The 12,681-nt window shown below is 42.8% G+C and overlaps 1 protein-coding gene across 1 annotated transcript in view; it reads right to left on the bottom strand.

Moving 5' to 3' along the window:
• Positions 1-264: 264 nt before the first annotated feature.
• The window catches only part of LOC124712314 (phospholipase A2 hemilipin-like), a 155,446-nt gene continuing 143,029 nt past the window's right edge, over positions 265-12,681 (bottom strand). The window contains exon 6 of the mRNA XM_047242607.1: positions 265-361. Within this exon, the coding sequence (XP_047098563.1) occupies positions 265-361 (97 nt within the window). The remainder of the gene's footprint in view (positions 362-12,681) is intronic.

Raw genomic sequence — 12,681 nt, 5'->3', positions numbered from 1 at the left:
CACTCTTTCGCTGCTAAGACCTTGTAGCATCACTGCTAAAATGCGTGATTCGCCGTAAGCATATTTGAATAGCAGCTGTCGAAATGATCCCAAAGCCGCCACCGCTTTGTTATTGAAGCAGGCACCAGACCAGGGTTAGCACCTCCCGTGTCCCACAACCAGCGAGCCGTGCGTGAGAACCTGGTAAGACGTGTGAATGCGACGGCGTCCCTTACGAACGCCCCGGTCGGGTCAGAAGCGTGTGGCAGTACAGGCGTCGTCGGCTCAGCGCTGCAGCAGGTTGAGCAGCCGCGACACCAGAGCCGTCCCCGGGGGCGGCAGCGGGTACGGTCCCACCGCCGCCATCCTCGCAGAGCACCGCCTGCTAAAGGCACACAGTTGCAGTCCTCAGACCTCACACAAGCAGTGTACGTACTGTTACAACACACCAAGCTGTACGTAGACTTCAGTGCCACACTCAGATATCCGCGTTTCTGAAATAAAGAGCACAGGGCGTGGACTGTTCGATGGTAATAAAAAAGCTGCTATTCTGAATCACGAATAAGGGTGAGGCGTTTCATATTAAAGTACATATACGTCTACGTACTTACATCGCAAACCACTGTACGGTGCGGGGCGGATTGTATAGTGCGCGCAAAATGTAGTGGCTGCTAGAAGTGCAGTCGGGTGGGGAAGCCGGGGGAGAGCGGCAGTGGTGGGGGTCGCACAGAGCGCTGTAGGGGAAATTCCGAGAACTGGAGGGGAAGTGCCGTTCTAAACAGAAGCCAACACTCACATTTTTGGTAAATATTAAGCTGGGCCCCTCCCCACCCACACTTGCACGGTGACCATTCAAAAGTATCTAAAAAGAATTCTGTCGAGAATGCAGCTATTTATTTCGCCTGGTTTGTTAACCATTTGTAACTTTCAGGGAAGAGTCACGAGGGGTATTTTGAGTAAATCCTAAACATTTCTCTCGTTGCCATGATAAAATTTGCTTCTTTTGCCAAAACTCAGCGGATTTTACACAGCCTCACCTCAGTAACATGTTGTGCAGACACAATTGCGATAGAATTCTGAAATGGTGATTTATAAAGTGAGGAAATGAGGAAAAGTAAGGTCAGTATTTTACGAAAAAGCACATCCTCGTTACAAAATAAACATGTAATGACTTCAGTTATCTTGTTACAAAAACCATAGCATTTCTCGTTTCAACAGTTATCGATGACCCTTAAAAATTACATTCTTTTATCAGAAAAGTGTGTAGTTAGTGGAATAACACGGCGGATAACGAAGTTTTGCACAATAACCATATGGCAAAATACTCTCCTCTTTGTGTGCTGTCATTGGCGAAACTCATATTTCGATATCTCAAACCGTTTCTGAAATATGAGAAATATTGTGCGTATTTCACTCTGACTTCATCGCTGGCGCGGCGCGATCGTAAATGGGTGTGCTACGTCAGATCAATTTTCTCGTGATTGGTGACAGATAGAGACCTCCAACCATATCTAAAGAAAAGTTCAATACGTTAGCTAAATTTCAGATGCAGCAATATATTATGTAATACGCACCAGACGCAAAATCATGTCGTCCCCTATTATTCATTGCAAACTTTTCGAATTTCACGCAGCGTCTCACTTACACGTAAATATCCCAGTAACTGTGACCATTAATGAAATGATTGTCACATCATAATGAACTTGACATATAAAGCTACAAGTAAAGCAAAAATGAAATTTCTTTATCGAATAGTTTATGTAAAATCGTTTGAGACAGGTTGCAGGGCGAGGGTGTCGATTCTGTCATTTACGAACGGCTGAAAGATAACAAGCGCTTTTCGGCCCCTTCTGAACAAACAAATGAAGTCGCCCAGCTTTTTGGTAGGAAACTAGTCACTGCGCTTCGGCCACCGTATCCTGTGCGACCTATACCCTGCTCCACTGCCAGTAATTTCCTTTCCTGTTCCACTTGCAAATAGAGCGAGGGAAAACCGACTGTCTTTATACTTCTGTACGAGCCCTAATTTTTCTTATCTTCGTAATCCTTACGTGAAACGTTCGTTGATAGCAGTAGGATCGTTCTGCAGTCAGCTTTAAATGCTGGTTCCCTAAATTTTCTCAATAGCGTTCCCTGGAAAGAACGTTGCCTTCTTTCTAGGGATTCCCATTTGTGTTCCCGAAGCATCTCCATAATTATTGCATGTTGCGCGAACTCACTGATAACAAATCTAGCACCCTCTGACTTGCTTCGATGTCTTCATTCAATACCACCTCAAAAACTCGAGCAGTACTCAAGGCTGGATGGCACAAGCGTCCTATATGGTGTCTGACTTAGATATCAACCACACTTTCCTAAGATGTTTCCAATAAACCGAAGACTATTTGTCTTCCCTAGAATACTTCTTACATTGCTTTACATCGTTGCTGCAAGCTATATGCTCCACATGACAGCGCACTACTAATGCTGTATTCCAACATTACATGTTTGTTTTTCTTACTCATCTGCATTAACTTAGATTTTTCTACATTTAGAGCTAGCTGCCACTCATCACGACAACTAGAAATTTTGTCCAAGTTATCATGTATCCTCCTACAGTCACTCAACGAAGACACCTTTCCGTACGCCACAGCATCACCAGCAAGTAGTCGCAGATTGCTGCATCCCCTGTCCTTCAGTTCATTTATGTATATAGAACATAATACCGGTCCTATCACAATTTCCAGGGGAACACTTCCCACCCCAATCCTTACCCCTAATATCTGCAAGTTGGCTGAAGACATCGGAACAAGGCTTTTGGGAAATAATATTCTACCAAAAACCTGAACACCATTGGCATACTGAATGTTTCTCAGCCTCACACAGAGGTGGTGTTGATATCGACGAAATTTTGTATTTGTACCGATGAGACATGTTCTGCAATAATAAAAGTTAGGCCTTCCAAAAAGGTTTTTTTTTTTGCGGTAATGCTGTGTTGGTCCCATTCAGGCAGAATCGCTAATTTACCATACCATCATAAGAGAGTGTTTTTCAGACGTTTTATCATCATTGTGAAGTTATTCGAAACTGGTGAAGATTTATAAGGAGTGTTCATTTTCCATGTTCATGCAGGTGGGTTCCAAGACTCTCTTCTCTCCCCCCCCCCCCCCCCTCTCTCTCTCCCTCGATCTATCCATCTATCTATGTCTATCTCCACTCTTGTATATCCTCAAGGCTGTTCGTATACCTAACCGTTATCCTCCTAAGCTCCCCCCCCCCCTCCTCCCTCCAATACCCTGATGACCCCACCCTACTAATTCTATACTCTACCTCCAAAAAATCTCAAAAATCTTGCCAACTCTGTCTTAATCTACTTACCTCTTGGTGCAACCAATGGCTCTTCAGGATTAAGCCTTACATGACATAGACAATAACAGAGGACGAACATTGCACAGCTTCAACCATCACAACTTTTATTTCCCCTTTTAGAACCGTCTTATTCGTTTGACTAATAGTCTGTAATACCTTACATTAATCCTTGGCCACACAGTAATATGTAAATTCCACCTACTGACCATACGACGGAAATATCACAGTAGACTAAAACTGGTAACCTACCAAACATTGGGAATGCATCCCTCTATCTTTCACATGTACAAAGATTTCAACCAACCTACCCTCTCTTATCCGATGCCACCTTGTTTTCCTCTCCAACAAAATCCTGTCACTTTCCTCAAATCAACGAACACCACGCGCTATGAACTGATTTTTGCGTTCTGCTATCATCTCACAACCGAATATTTTAACTTATTAATTTCCCCCCACCCCCATTTGTTCTCTCATTCTGAACATCTTCGAATTTCTAATACTTCCTGAAGACTTGACAGCAACCACCCATCCGTTTGATCCATGATTTCCAACCTTCGTATTCCGTCGGGCTTAAACAACATATACCTCTAATCGTACACATACACATCTGTCCCTTCGAAACTTTAATCACGTTCCCAATCTTACCTATCAGTTCTATCCATCTATTTTCCCAAAATATTCTCCAACAAAAATCCATATAGCCTAACGCTCACTCTATACTCAACATCAACAAATCCACCTACAAATCTGCCCTTACCCCTGATTGTCTCAAATCGTGCATTACCAGCATCTTCAACAATGTAAACCATCAGTGGTAGACATGAGGTTTTATCGTGGAATTGCGAGGAATCGGATTTTATTGCTCTAATCTATAAGAAAATCATCGTTATTTAAGTTTACAAACTAAACATCATTTAACACTGTTTTAATGTTTTAAACCACTTTCCACATTTTATATCGCTCTGGGTGAGGCGCAGATAAAGGTGTTGTCTCTGACAGTCCAAACTGTGCCTGCTCTACGGGAGGAGAGGGAAATGTCAATGGAGGAGAAAAAAATATTTTCAGCACATCACGGCCCGTTTGCATTCGCCCTTTTATTGCCACGCAAAGCATTAATTCAAAACGTAAAACTAGAATGATGTGTTGAAAACGTTTGCTGAGTGATTAGAGGAAGGTAGAGAGTGGAAATAAAAGCGTTTATTAATCATTGTGCGGAAATTTGTTACATTTTCTCGACGATTAAGGGATACCGAGCCAGCACCCAGCTGCACGCTTACTGACTAACCTTTATTTTATTTGTGCCAGGCCGCGATAATCGAAGTTAATGCTGAGATACGCAAAATTTATTTGTTCAATTATTTCAGCGATTCTTTTTTTACATACTGAGAGGATATGTGTGACTGTGTGATGTTTAGTTTTAATTGTTTGCAGATCAGTTTTTTTTTTAAATTTATTACTTGCTGTGTGAAGTTCGGGGAACTGTTGATTCTTAGATTTGTTGTGGAATATTCTGTTATACAAGGGTGAGTCAAATGAAAACCTTAAATATTTTTTAGAATATTATTTATTGTGCAGAAGTGGTAAAAAGCTGTATCACATTTCAACATAACCTCCTCCACGCTCAATGCAAGTCCTCCAGCGCTTACAAAGTGCATAATTCCTTTAGAAAAAATTCTTTTGGCAGTCCGCGCAACCACTCATGCACCGCGTGGCGTACCTCTTCATCAGAACGTAACTTCTTTCCTCCCATTGCGTCTTTGAGTGGTCCAAACATATGGAAATCACTTGGGGCAAGGTCTGGTGAGTATGATGGATGAGGAAGACACTCAAAATGCAGGTCTGTGATTGTTGCAGCTGTTGTACGTGTGGGGCCTTGCATTGTCATGTTGCAAAAGGACACCTGCTAACAGCAATCCACGTCGCTTTGATTTGATTGCAGGCCGCAGATGATTTTTTAGGAGATCTGTATATGATGCACTGGTGACAGTGGTCCCTCTAGGCATGTAATGCTCCAAAATGACGCCTTTTTCGTCCCAAACGAGTGTCAGCATAACCTTCCCTGCTGATGGTTCTGTTCGAAACTTCTTTGGTTTTGGTGATGAGGAATGGCGCCAATCCTTGCTCACTCTCTTAGTTTCCGGTTGGTGGAAGTAAATCCAGGTTTCGTCCCCAGTAACGATTCTTCCAAGGAAGCCCCCATCTTCTCGTTCAAAGCGCCGAAGAAGTTCTTCAAAAGCACCAACACGTCGTTCTCCCATTTCAGGAGTCAGCTGCCGTGGCACCCATCTTGCAGACACTTTGTGAATCTGGAGCACATCATGCACAATGTGGTGTGCTGACCCATGACTAATCTGTAAACATGCTGCAATGTCATTCAGTGTCACTCGGCGGTTTTCCTTCACTATGGCTTCAACTGCTGCAGTGTTCTGTGGAGTCACAAATCGTTGTGTCTGACCTGGACGAGGAGAATCTTCCACTGAGGTCACACCATTTGCGAACTTCCTACTCCATTCGTAGACTTGCTGCTGTGACAAACATGGATCACCATACTAAATTTCAATAGGTTTCACACCTTCACTACGCAAAATCCGAATAATAGAACGCTGTTCTTCCCTGGTGCAAGTCGCAAGTGGGGCGGCCATCTTTATACTGATACTGCGACGGTATGTATGCATCTGCACTATGCTGCCACCTACAGGCTATTCTGCACGCTGTTTGTAGCACGCTTATCAACTTACAGAATAACGGCGCGAAATTTCGATTTGTTATTACAAATTTAAGGTTTTCATTTGACTCACCCTCGTACCTGTTAGATGCCCGGAGCAGCCGAACTTAACTGCCGAAGGAACTTTTACCACGCAGTCAGATCGCATCATATACAGAATGATGTTTATGCTGGAACACTGCGGAATTTATCTTAGATCCATAACACGTTACTTCACCCGAGAAGCACCTTTTAAATTTACGATTCGCTCGGTAACTGACGGATTGGATTCTTTCAATTAAATTCATTCAGTGCTCATTTCCTATATGAAGACACAGCCAACATTGTCGAAAATGACCCTTTTGATGGCCGAGGTGTTATGGTGTAGGGTGGCATAATGTTGCATGGGCGTAGTGGCCTCTAAATCTTAGAACACAGTACATTCATTGGTCAAAATTATTATGACACTACACTTCTTCTCTATGGGCGTCTGTTGGGAGGCGCATTCGGCTCTGGCTTGATTTTTATGGACGACAATGTGCGACCGCGTTGAACAGCGTAGGTGGAGAAATATTTGGAACGGGAGAATATTCGGCAAATGCACTGGTCTGCGCGTTCCCCGACTAAAATCCTATCGAGCTCGTGTCGAATACGTTGGTGAGTCGTATTGCAGGACGTCCGCAAGCACCAACGACCATCCAGCAACTGCCAATCACGCTGGTGGAGGAATGGAACGTTCTGCCACAAAAACTACTCAGTAACCTTGTGGGTAGCATGGGACCACGTTGCAGAGTATGCATCACCGTCGGTGGTGATCACGCACCCTGTTAAGAACCACGTTTCGCATTTTGTAATGTCCAGAAGCCACCATGAATCGCTGTGACTTCAGCGCAATTATTATTTTCGAATAAAAGCGTGATCTCTGTTCGTCTCATTGGGGATTTACATCTACATCTACATGGTTACTCTGCAATTCACACTTAAGTACTTGGCAGAGGGTTCATCCAACCATTTTCGTACTACTTTTCTACCATTCCGCTATCGAATGGCGCGTGGGAAAAAGGAAAACATAAATCTTTCCGTTCTATTTCTCTTATTTTATTATGATGATCTTTTCTTCCTACGTAGATGGGTGTCAACAAAATATTTTCGCCTTCGGAAGAGAAAGTTGGTGATTGAAATTTCGTAAAGAGATCTCGCAGCAAAGAAAACCGCCTTTGTTTCAGTGACTGCCACCCCAACTCGGGTATCATATCAGTGACACTCTCACCCCCAATGCGCGATAACACGAAACGAGGTGCCCTTCTTTGCACCCTTTCGATGTGCTACGTCAATCCTACCTGGTAAGGATCCCACACTGCGCAGCATTATTCCAGCAGAGGACGGACACGTGTAATGTAGGCTGTCTCTGTAGTGGGTTTGTCGCATCTTCCAAGTGTTCTGCCAATAAAGCGCAGTCTTTGTTTCGCCTTCCCCACAATATTATCTATGTGGTCTTTCCAATTTAAGTTGCTCGTAATTGTAATTCCTAGGTATTTAGTCGAATTGACAGCCCTTAGATTTGTGCGATTTATCGTATACCCAAAATTTATCGGATTTCTTTTAGTACCCTTGTGGATGACCTCGCACTTTTCTTTGTTTAGTGCCAGTTACCACTTTTCGCACCATACAGAAATTCTCTCTAGCATTTTGTAATTAGGATTGATCGTCTGATTATTTTACTAGACTGTAAATTACAGGGTCGTCTGCAAACAATCTAAGGGTGCTGCTCAGATTATCACCTAGATCATTTATGTAAATCAGGAACAGCAGAGGGCCTATGACACTACCTTGCGGAACGCCAGATATCACTTCTGTTCTACTCGTTGATTTACCGTCTTTCACTACGAACTGTGACCTCTCTGAGAGGAAATCACGAATCCAGTCACACAACTAAGACGATACTCCATATACACGCAATCTGATTAATAGTCGCTTGTGAGGAACGGTATCAAAAGCCTTCTGTAAATCGCTCTGAGATCCCTTGTCGACAGCATTCATTACTTCATGGGAATAAAGAGCTAGCTTCGTTGCACAAGAACGATATTTACTGACTCCGTGTTCGTTATGTATCAATAAGTAATTTTCTTCAAGGTGATTCATAATGTTCGAGTACAGTATATGGTCCAGAATCCTACTGCAAATTGAGGTCAGTGATATGGGTGTGTAATTCAATGGGTTACTCCTATTTACTTTCTTGAATATTGGTGTGACCTGTGCTACTTTCCAGTCTTTAGGAACAGACCTTTCGTCAAGTGAGCGGTTGTATATGATTGCTAAGAAAGGCGCTATTGTCTGCATACTCTGAAAGGAACCTGATTGGTATACCACCTGGATCGGAAGACTTGCCTTTCTTAAGTGATTTGAGTTGTTTCGCAACACCTAAGATATCTACTTTTATCTCACTTGTGCTAACAGCTGTTCTGGTTTCGAATTCTGGAATATTTACTTCGTCTTCTTTCGTGAAAGAATTACGGAAAACTGTATTTCTCTCATTTATCTTTTTCACAGTGCTTTGTGTATATGGTTCAAGTTTCATCGAGCTATGTTACTTGGCACTGACTGCACAGCAGTATGCTATGTGAACAACAACCAAGAGAGAACAAGAAGGGTCGAAGACCAAGAACTAAGTGCTGGAATTAAAATGACATATGACAGTGATGTATTCTTACGATCCTACTGTTCAATCTACACATCGGACAAGCAGTGAGATAAACAGAAGTAAGTTTCATGAATGATAACACAACTGAAGAAATTCGTTGATGACATAGCTCTCCTTAGTGAAAATGAAGAGGAATTACACGATCTTTTAAATGGAATGAGTACAAAATATGGATTAAGAGCAAACCGATGAACCAAGAAATTAGAGGAGCAGTAGAAATGAGATTAGCGGTAAACTTATCACTGAAATTGGGGATCACGAAATATATGTGGTTAATGTATTTTGCTACCTTGGAAGCAAATGACGAACGAAGTAAGGAAAACATAAAAATCAGTTCAGCATAAGCAAAGACGGCATTCTTAGTCGAAAGAATTCTATCACTATTAGAAATCTCCCTTGATTTAAGGAAGAAATTTCTGAGATTGTATGTTTGAAACACAGCATTGTAGGCTAGTGAATCATGATCTATGAGAAAACTGGAAAGAAGAGAATCGAGGCTTTCGAGATGTGGTACAACAGAAAGAGTTGAAAATTATAAGAAATGAGGAGATTCTTTGCGGAATGGGCGAAGAAAGGAATAAATGGGAAACATTGACGAGACGAAGAAGAGGATGATAGGACATATGTTAAGACGTCAGGGCATTTCTTCCACGCTACTAGATGGTGCTAAAGATGGTGAAAACTGTAGAGGAAGACAAAGATCGGAATAGTCAAACAAATGATTGAGGACTTGGGCTGCAATTACTAGTCTGAGATGTAAAGGTTGGCTGCACAATAAATGTACGTTACCGTGAGACTTTTCGTTCAGTCAATTTACATAGTTTAACATATAGCGTATTCACTAGGTTTCGCGCTTTCTTACTTCTGCCTATTTCCACATCTCAATAAACTAATGACCAGGAAACTTTTCAGTGATGGCAGCTGCAGATAGGAAGAATTTTAAAGGTGTATGACTTCTTGTTGTTGTTGTGGTCTTCAGTTCGAAGCCTGGTTTAATGCAGCTCTCGACGCTAGTGTAGCCTGGCCTGTGTAAGACTCTCAGACTTTGCTTAACTGCTGCAACCTACGCCATTTGAACCGGCTCATCGTTCTCAAGCCTTGATTTCACCTCGTTTCTTCCTGTAATGTACTGACTCCACCTCATTGCCACAGACTGGATCCTGGCAAGTAATTCCTTCTTTCAGTCAAATTGTGCCAGAAATTTCTCCTCAGTTCGACTCAGCGCTTTCTCATTAATAATCTGATCTACCCACCAAATATTCAGTTTTATTCTGCAGCAGCACCTTCAGGAACGATTTCCTAACATTTACATTTATATTCGGTGTTAAGAAATTTCTATTTTTCAGAAAACCTTTTTATACTCATCATTTTAAAAACCTGTTTACTTCCGTCATCGTCAATTAATTTGCCACTCAAATAGAAAAAGTCATCAATTTACTAACCTAATTCCCACAGCAAGGCCTGATTTAATTCGACTATATTCCATTATCCTTATTCTACTTTTATTGATATTCAACTAATAATCTTTTTTCAAGACTATCTTTATTCCGTTCAATTGGCCTTCCAAGTCCTTTGCCGTCGCTGACAAAATTACAACGTTTTGACTACAGTGAAAATAAAGCAGTCTTTCAGTATTAGCAAGCGTATTTTTCACCTTTCCCTTGTATTTAGTTGCGTGGTTAATGGACGCAACTTCTTTGTCCTGATGTTGAAGGAACGTCGGTTGTTCTTTAGGGAACTATACTGATAAGACAGAATATTATGACCACTGACGTACTATCGATATAAACCAATCCAGGTAATAGCAGCGTTACCCGACGAGGATTGACCGCTAGTCAGACACACGCACGATGCATGTAGTATAGATGAGCGTGCTGTCCGTCTCTACAATAGGGAAGGCGCGCGATCTATCTGAGTTTGAAGAGGGCAGATAGTGATGACCCGGAGGCTCCGCACGAGCATTTCGGAAACTGCACGACTTGTCGGCTGTTCGAGGATGGCTGTGCTGAGTGTCTTCAACACGTGGCGAAACCAAGGTGAAACCGCGTCCAGACGTCGTGGGGTTGGGCGGTCTCTCATCATTACCGATGTCGTAGGCTGGGCAGGTTGGTAAAAAATAGGACATGCGGTGAACTGTTGCGGAACTAACATCAGACTTTAACGCTGGGCAGAGTATAAATGTGTCAGAGCGCCGAACACTCCCAACGTCTTCCAGAGGAACAGCTCCTTGACGCCTGTAGTGTGGGACAGAGAGAAGCTGGTTGTGGCTCCTATATGCTCTGGGGAACATTCACGTGGGCATACAAAGGTACAACGGAGCTCGTGCAAGGCACCGCGACGGCCAAGGAGTATCGTACACTGGTTGCAGCCTACGTACACCCCTTCATGATGATCATGTTCCCGACGGCAGTGGCATTTTTCAACAAGGTAACGCGCCAAGTCACAAGAGCAGGAATGTGATGGAGTGATTTGAGGAACACAGTGGCGAGTTCCAATTGATGTGCTCCCCTCCCACTTGCCCTCCCCCCTCCTCCAACTCGCCAGATCTGAACCGGATCGATCACACCTGGAATATGGTCACAATGTTCTGGTTGATAAGTGTCTGTACCTTCTTCGTAGTGTCCAAAAATTGTAGATAATATCAGTATTCTGATATGATGCTATGATTTAAAATAAACCTTTCGTTAAGAAAGACAGTGAACGCCCCGTGTGTGAAACTGGAATTCGCAGGTGCAAGATGTTTACGTGGATGTGTAAAAAGAGGGTTTGTTCAGTGGTTTATGCAATTTAAAACCCATGTTCCATGGTTGCTGTATCTGTAATTTCACTGCTCTCAATTCCCACTTTGCCTGATACGGAACAGATACAACGCTGCCTGTCATTGCAATAGGAGAAAGGCTACGTGGATGCTTTGGACTCACTCTTCCATCGGTTTTATGTTGGTGTTAGGTGCTTTGCGAAGTGTGCAGGTTTCTCAGCTGTTGAATTTTTGTACGTGGTCATTTCTCATCCGCTGTTGTTTGTTTCAGCATTAAACACTTGTATCGTGGCAGTCTTAACCTGACAATGCAGTTGAGGAAAATGGTCCAGCAACCATCCGTGTCATCCTGTTTCGACTCATCTGCGCAGCCTACGGTTTTGCGTTACTTAAAATATTGTTAAATTTAATCTTAAAAGTATTGCTTGGAATAAAAGACTTCCTGCACACAGTGAAATCTAAAATAAAACTGGGCCTTATCAGCAGTCAAGGCGGAGTATATCGTCCTGAGACTATCATGTCTTGCCAGCTTCAGAGCCGCCGGACACTGTGTGAGGTAACGGGCGAGTTGCGGCGTCCTGGAAATTATCTAAGTTCAGAGTTGGCGGGCACCGCTCGGGCCGCGCGGCAGGGCCCAACTCGTTAGCATCCGCGTGGTGCCTCACAACGGCCGGAGCACGTGGTCCATCGAGCACGTGGCTGGGTATCCCTTGGTGACGCTTTGCGTTGGGAGGGCCAAAGATGGCGGACTTTGTGAAACCTTAATGGCAGACATTTCACAGTTCGTATAGAAATTAATAGTAGCCAGTTGAATCATGAAACCTCAAAAAGAAACATGTACATTAACATTATCTGCACGACGATTCTGATGGTTTAATCAGATTTTCAATATCTTTATTAGTTTAAAGTTTAGTATCTGAGGGTTATACAAGCAACGAATTTCCAAAATATAAACGCTTCATCCGATTTTGTCGATCGCCGTGTCTTTAGAGAGCTATTCGCGTAAACCTAAATTGGAATGAATTACAGGCATGTAACTTGAATAATACATGAGTTATTGTAGGTCAAAGTGGCCTATCACTATCGATCGCGTCAGGCCATAAGTTCTCCACAGTGACACGAAAAAACGGTAGCAGCATGCTTATATTTTTTCATCTACATCTTTGTTTATGTCCGATATATACTATTCAT

This window comes from Schistocerca piceifrons, chromosome 8 (genome assembly GCF_021461385.2).
Source record: "Schistocerca piceifrons isolate TAMUIC-IGC-003096 chromosome 8, iqSchPice1.1, whole genome shotgun sequence".
NCBI lineage: Eukaryota > Metazoa > Arthropoda > Insecta > Orthoptera > Acrididae > Schistocerca > Schistocerca piceifrons.
The sequence above is the reverse complement of the archived record's forward strand: the minus strand, read 5'-3'. Positions and strand labels throughout refer to the sequence as shown.